The 7,959-nt window shown below is 35.2% G+C and overlaps 1 protein-coding gene across 1 annotated transcript; it reads right to left on the reverse strand.

The window, feature by feature from the left end:
* Positions 1-499: 499 nt before the first annotated feature.
* Positions 500-7,959, reverse strand: LOC127813678 (eukaryotic translation initiation factor 3 subunit F). The gene is made up of 6 exons (XM_052354781.1): positions 7,560-7,959; positions 4,878-4,957; positions 2,516-2,745; positions 1,615-1,736; positions 1,429-1,542; positions 500-940 (listed from the first exon to the last, which is right to left on the reverse strand). Exons 1-6 carry the CDS (start codon positions 7,791-7,793, stop codon positions 851-853), a joined length of 870 nt encoding a protein of 289 aa, XP_052210741.1. The 5' UTR covers positions 7,794-7,959; the 3' UTR covers positions 500-850.

The raw sequence follows: 7,959 nt of genomic DNA on the forward strand, positions 1-7,959 counted from the left end.
ACAAAAGGACCCACCAAATTGAGTTGTATTATCTAACCTTAAATCATTCTTGCACTGATGTCAGACTTTAGATGTGGTTACAGCATCACAAGATGATTAATCCTCCAGAAATCGGAGATAAAAGAGAAGATGATGGGGGGGGGGGGGGGGGGGGGGGGGGGGACCAACAATAACACTTAAAATCGGTAAATTATATGAAACCTCCCTTACACTTAGACTCATGTGTAACTTATCCCCTGTACTTTCGATTATATCAAATAAAACCCTGCACTTTCAAAATATTGCAATATTTCTACATATATAATTTCACTATATCAAATAAATACAAAATTTTACATTAATCAACTAATAAATTACATAAAATTATATAAAAAAAATAACAAATTATGACTAATTGCAACATTTAAAAGTGCAAGGGGAATTTTTTGATATAGTCGAAAGCATAAGAAAATAAGTTACACATAACTCTAAATGCAGGGAGATTTCATATAATTTACCCTAAAAAATTTGAACCTCCATCCATCCATATATAACTTTGGCCATTTCTAATTTGTTTCAAGGCCTCTTAGAAACCAGAACAAGTCCGCAGAACTTAACCTCTACCTCAAATACCAGAGATCATAACAAAACTATTACTGCTTCTACATGTAATCTTGATGGTTAATCAGCAAACGTCAATCCAATGCTGAATATCATAAAAAGGTAATACAAATATTTCCTCAGAATCAGATTATGCCCCAAATTCACAAGTAGGCCAATCATCACAGCGCCAGTTAACTTAAAAGGAAGCAGAGTGTATCGGCTGGAAAAATCTTCGGAATGGTAAGAGACAGGAAATGTAGCCGGCCAGTTACAGGATTTGAGCAGCTGTGTTCAGCTTCTCTGCTAGGCTTAGTTGTGTCCTTGTGATACTTGACAAATAAAGTAACAGCAACTGGTCCTGTAAAATGAAAATTTGGTTTAGTAAGATAAAAAGGCACCTCTAAATAATGTGTACAAGAATCCGATCAACAACCATGCAGACTTTGTCACTTTGTTGGCTTTCAGATAAATATGAGAATTGAAAGAGAGAACATAATTTATCACTTTGTCTGATCAGGCTGAAAATGAAAGGGGGGAAAAAAAGAAATAGGAATTTCTATGAGTCTTCTAAGAAATGAAAATCACTTTCATTTTCATTTTCATTTCCATTTTGCTTCAAGGTTGACATCAATACAGCTTAAGATGCAAAGTAACTTCATCGAAGGATTCTAATCATCCTCAAAATATTGTAGTCATGGACCAAAGTCATTTTAGAGGACTCTAGGGTGTCTAAGGAAAAGATTTTCAGACCTATTGTATTACAGATCATGATTGCACAAGGAATCAAAGATGCATCAGAGCATGTGCCAACAGACAATGCCAGTGATGTAATTAGTGCATTCTTACCTGTAAACTATCATTCACGAGCTTATCAAAAGCTGGTGGTGATATTTTGGGAATGGAAGCTACGGTATCTGATATGAATCTCCCAATGCTATTATCTGGCGGAATACGGCCTTCCTGAAAAAAGAAAAGACATTGAATCAGGTAAAAAAACACGAGGGGGAGAGAGGACATAACCTAAATTCTTACCACAACGTCATCAACATATTTGTAGACATCATCAATCAGAGCTAGTAACCGCTGCATAGATGCTTCCATTCCTTCCAAATCATTTGGTAGTTTGTCAACCATTGTTGTCTTAAGGATGTCAACTGCAATGATATACTTTTCCAGTCAGAATTTGCATCACGTATAAATCCATCCAGCTAGTGATGTATCTTGCTTTAAAGAACTTTGTATGAAGACTTCATGGACATGTTTTGATAGATAACAACCCAGCAGCTGGGAGTTAATAATAGCAAACATGCCAGGAAGCCATAATACAACTCGTAGAAAATCATTAGAATAGAAGTAGCACTAGGAAAGAACTGAATTTCATCATTCAATTATCAAAGATAATTTAAATATACCAAGTTAACAGCTAAGGCAGAAGAATTTAGAAGAAAAAGAATTGTGGTCTCAAATCAGAAGTGGGTTATGAAAATGCTACAAGCACATAATTTTGATGTTAACAAACAAACTAGCACTGTAAAACCACAACTATTTGAAACCACTGTTTGTGCAGTTCATCTTTTATAAAGAAACCGTAAAAATGGTTTATTTTGTTTTCTTCAAAATTGTAAAGTGGTTTTTTTTTTACCATGTTAAATATTTTTCCTATCTTCATATGCCTCATCAACCAAGTGTTTTAGATTCTTTTAACAGTCAAATAATGTCAAAGGTTTGGAATTGGAAAAAGTTTGGTTTGAGTTTTATTCTCTTTCAAAAAATTTATAAGTGTTTTAATTCATGAAAAGGCTCCTGTAAATGAACTCCACTTATAAAGGTCGAACATCTATTTGTGCATTATATACAGTGCGTGTGTGAATGCATTAGTTTCAATGTTATGAAGATTTAACTAGGAAACCAGGGAATTGTGGTAAATACATACAGCCAACCCTCTCAGCTTCAATCATGCGTAGATCCAAAGGAATTTCTTGAAATTGTGCGGCAAGTTGGAGATCTCCAAGTGACAAGCTAACAGAGACAAAAGCTTTTATGCTAGCTTCTCCATTCCGGAATCCTGTATCAACAGTTAGGTGAACAGGGTTTTGAACTTCTCTGGAATAGAATTCATGGATCAATGCGCTCCCGCCTGTGACACCAAAGCCAGTTGAAAACCTGCACAATTGAAAAGCCAGATCAGGAAATATTTTATTCCAAACATCCTGGCAAATTGATTCTTAGTGTTCCCATTTAATATAACAACTAGAAACCTTTGTATCATTATTAGAAAAAATAGGCCTGCAAATAGATCCCTAAGAAGGAAAGTTGTATCATTATGACCCAAAAAGCAACTACTGCAAACAAAACAAATGGGTGTGTAAAGATCTATCAACAAGCAACTTTCAAAAAAGACCAGCCACAGATAATATTTAATCCATTACGCTCCAATTGTTTTCCATCTTCATTAATTTTTTCGAAATTCAAAAGACAAATTAGAAACCAAAACTGTCGAGAGGTGTCAAGATTACATATCTATAATAAGATTGGGCTTGGGTTGGGGGGGGGGGGGGGGGGGGGGAAGAGGCAGAGATCCTATAAACCATGTTAATTTCCAAGCCACACATTCAAGCATGGGCACTCATTCATAGTAAAAAATACAACGGTTAAGTATGGTCCGGTCCCACTGTGTTGCAACAATAAATCATCTGTTCAACATCAACTGCACAGGGAGGCAAGGTATGTTGTAGGAGCAATCCCAGAAATCTTGGTAATAAATGACAATCACAATTGATTCTGTGTGACAGTGGCAGCTTCCGTTAACATAAGCACACATTATGATCACTGAAAGATAGCTGCATGAGGTCGTTTGTGAAATAGGAAAGAGTTCTATAGCGATAGTGAATTCCTGTCCCACACATGAGATGGTTGGTGGAGGAAAGAGTTATATAGCATGAGGGAATTTCTGGCAGCCTCTTGTGTGCAGGGTTTTATATGCTATCCTCAACATCAAAATATTGTCAACTACCAAATTTTGTATGGTTCTTTTAGGCGTAACATAAATCACAACATCTTTATCTCAGTCAAGTTTATATTTTGAATATATTGGTACTTAAAACAATCTGATATTTTGACCCATAAATAAATATGGTTTTATAGTTGTCCAATACAACTTTCCTTTTATATTTAAAGGGATTTTAAGATCATATGAAATATTGGGACACTTCCCCAGTTCAAGCATCCCACCTAAATTATTCGAGTAACAAAATCAATTTTTTTTTCCTTTTATCTTTTTTGTTTGAATAAAAATTTAAACTACTACAGTTTTTTCTTAAATTCTTTAGCAAGATGTTCATTTCAAGAACTTGTAAATAGAAGTACCCCTGCATTTTCTTTGTTGGATGTTTTTTCCCATTTTGCTCGAGGCTTTGACCTTATCACTAGGTCACCTATTTTACAGCAAGTTATCAGTCCCATCATCTTTTTCTCAACTACTAGCTGATTTAAGTAGATACTTCACCACAAACTAAGCTACTCAGCAATATTTATAGAGCTGAATCCTTTTAGAGTCGGTATAAAGTAAAGAATGACAGCAAATTATTTGTGTAATTCTTCCCCATTAACCATAACTATAAACAGAAGATGAGTCAACTACATAGAACAAAGAATTAATGGCATCAAAAACCAACTGTTTGTGTAACAATAAAATCATCCAACTCACACCATATAATCTGCCACTGACACTTAGTAGAACATAAGTATAATCTTACATTGCATCACAATAACCAAGTCTAATAAAAATAAGCAAATTGGAACAAACCTAACAACAAATATTGCAAATCAGACAAGACTCACATGAAAACCTTGCATCATAGCACAAACAATTGGTAAATGATTAACAGTACCATCAAATAAGCTCATCGACAACTTTTATTCACAAAAGTACACAGAATATAAAATCTAATGAAGTTAAAAATAATCATGTTACCAAGAAAACAAACACCGCCTTATAGTAAAACAAAATTACTAGCCTCTCTCTTTCACCAATTAGGCTAAACAAGTTAGTAATGTATTCATTAAAAGGCTGAAGTCTTTTAATTGCATTGACCATTTTGGCAAAAGCCAACATATAACAGCTAGACACATTAACTAAACTAGTTCATACCCAACTGTATAAGAAAAGCAAGTAAGCAACAATATACTAGCACAAAAAATGTGAATTTGTTGAAATCATAGGAAATATAACAGGACATCCAGTCAAGGGTTTCTTGAACATGTTGAGAAAAAAGTGGTAGTAAGGTGAAAATTACCATCCTACAATCACTTCCTTCGGGTTCACCTTCTGATGGGATTGTAACATACTGTGATGATATTCAATATCCAGTGCAACCTACAATCATTGAAAAGTTGGCAGCAAATGAGTAAGAGAAAAGAAGGGAAAAGGCAATGAAGATCATACAATCTAATCAAACTTTTAATACACCAATAATTAAGGAGAAAAACACTAGGAACCCAAAGACATGCAATTGTGTAAAGGAAGTGTTTGGCACACAAGAAAAGCCCCATTCTTTGTCTATTAAATAAACTGGAATTATCAGATGGTAATGCCCTGGCCATGATTCAAGAAAAATGAGATAGTTTATAACTTCAAAAAGATATAGTAAATTATGACAAGAAAGTTAAAATTTTCAAAAAGATCTTAATTGCATACAATTATTCTGGGAAAAGTTAAAATTTTATAGTGGAAAATTCACGTTTATTTTTCTTTTTTGCTGGCAAAATGCTTTTGACCAAGTCTGATACTTTAGAGGCTGGAAAGGAGCAGCATCTTTGGATGATTTTGTCCACAAGAACAACCTGCACATTTTGAGTTCTAGAAGCGGACTTCCGACTTCCTATCAACCTACTTAATAGTTTAGAGAAACATTGGTTAATTGAGTGATAATGCGGGGTCAGAAAATCATGGCAATGAAAATTGATCTCCATTCACACTCTACAAAGTGAGGGTAGGGTTCAACTTGAATGACAATACACAATTGTTTTTATGCATCTACTCTTACTCTCCTTTTTTAGCCAAAAAATAATAATAATAATAATTTATCCATAGACATCAAATGTGCAATAAAAATTTCAGAAATCATATAACAAAATACAATCTAAAGTAAATAGCCTAGCGCAAATTCATGAAATTTATTATCTTGCCCAGTGTTATTAAAGGCCCAAGGTGCACTAAGGCGCAAAAGGGTATTGGAGCCTAAGGTGCAAAGTGAGGCGCGCGCCTGATGGAACTAGGCACACGCTAACTAAAAAAAATGAAAAATATATATTTTCGTTGAAGAATAAAGTATAAGATAAGTCTTAACTCCTAATAACATATTCACAAGCATGTTATCAAGAAAAATTAAAAAATTCAACATATATTAATGAAAAGAACAATAAAAAATGCCCAAAGATGCAATTTAAAAGTCCTTAAGTCAACTTAAATTAAATCTTAAATAATTTATAGGTCTTAAATCTTAATTAAGATTAACAAATTATGCATTTTAAATAATCTAACAATCATCCTCATCATTAAGATCAAACATTTCCATATTTTCATCATTAGAAGCATCATCTCTAATATCCTCTTCTTCCACATCATCTCCCTGTCCATCTTCATCAAGTTCAAATTCAATTGGAGCATTTGAAGTAGTAGCCCTTTTACTTATTGTTAAATTTGTAGTTGAAGCAATAAATATAAATCCTAAACAGTAAAAAATTAATAAACTAATAAACAGTAAAATAAAAACCTTAAAAAGCAGTTAAAAAAGTCCAAGCACGCCTAAGCCCAAGGTGCGCCTTGCTGGTAGTGCCCGCATGGAAGCATTCCAGGCGCCCAAAGTGCGCCTTTAATAACACTGATCCTGCTAATGCTAATCACCACTGTTATACAGGGGCGGACCGTCACCATGTTTCAATTTTTTTTCGTATAAACTATGAATTTTCACATGGCATTAAAAATTTATTTATAATTTCTGTAAGGATGCCCCCACCCACCCCCAATATCTAATACCAAGAAAAAAAAAATTTAATAGTGTTGTAAAATAAAGAGGTACATATATTTTCTGTTTAGTTTTTACTTTAAGCATTTTAACTTGGCTAAGCCTGTATTAATATGTATGAATGCATATAGTTGTACTTATACATTAACTCTTTGACTGACCCCATGACAAAATCTATCATGCTCCACCCTGTTGTCATGTTAATGGACCTAAATTTATTTGCACATTAGATTACTTGGGCTCCTTTGCTAAGCTTGATATATTCACCATAATTTTTAAGTTTATATGGACAAGAAAATGTGGCCTGTGGCCTAAAATTACATGAACTTTTCAGTTGGGGACTTTGCTGAATTCAGATTTTTCATCACTAACAGAAGTCATCGTTGTTAAAAGATCACTATGATTACTATACAATGCACGATGGAAACTACGATTACTGCAGGCACACCGGTCTCCTCCTCTAGAACCCCCAGTTTCACACCAAGAAAAAACAACTGAAATCTCACAACAGGTGAATTTCATGCTCTCTCCAGAATGCAAATTTGAACAGCTCTAATTACATGAGAATATCACAATTAGTTGTTGTCTAATGCAGTAGGACAGCTCAACATCATCTAATTCCAACAATAACGCTGAATCGAAGTAACTGAAAGTTTCATCTGTTTACCGGCTGGATTAAAACAGAAAAATAGCAACGAATTTTTGGATGAATTTTATTTTGTCTGGCAAGTACTTCTGTACAGGCGGTACACAGCACCCCCAGCTATTTACTTGGAGCGAGTTACGAGTTCATGATTTTAGTCAATTTCCATACATGCCCACCGTGAAAGTTCAATCTAGTACGATCTCACAAATTAGCCAGGTTTTCCACGGTATCAGCCATAGAAATAATCGTAGCTTTGGTGCGTTTTTACTATTTTCATCTCTTTTTTTTTAATTAAGGAAACAAACCTGATCAGAGGATTCGTTGTGCGGAACAGCGTAAGAGTTGCGAATGTCGACGGTGCCGTCTGGAAGGACGGAGCCCAGAAGAGTGCCGACAACGCGCTCCGCCTGGTCAGGACGGCGGACGTAGCAGTCGCAGATGTTGAAGATCACTAGAGGATGGACCTTCGCCGACAAGCTCGCTGCAGTCGACGACGAAGAAACAAACTGCAGCACCGTCTGGTTGTTGCTCGACGCCATAATCCGATCTCGAATTTGGTCCGGGAAACGGAAAAATACCAATAAAGAAAGGGAAGAAAACGGTGGCGGCGTAAGGTTACAGGGTTCGGCCGCCGAGAGGGATTGGGGAGATTGAAGAAGCTTTGCCCTTTATGACATTCTAGGGTTTTCAAAACTTTAACTGAAA

The sequence above is a fragment of the Diospyros lotus genome, chromosome 11, assembly GCF_014633365.1.
Source record: "Diospyros lotus cultivar Yz01 chromosome 11, ASM1463336v1, whole genome shotgun sequence".
Classification (NCBI taxonomy): domain Eukaryota; kingdom Viridiplantae; phylum Streptophyta; class Magnoliopsida; order Ericales; family Ebenaceae; genus Diospyros; species Diospyros lotus.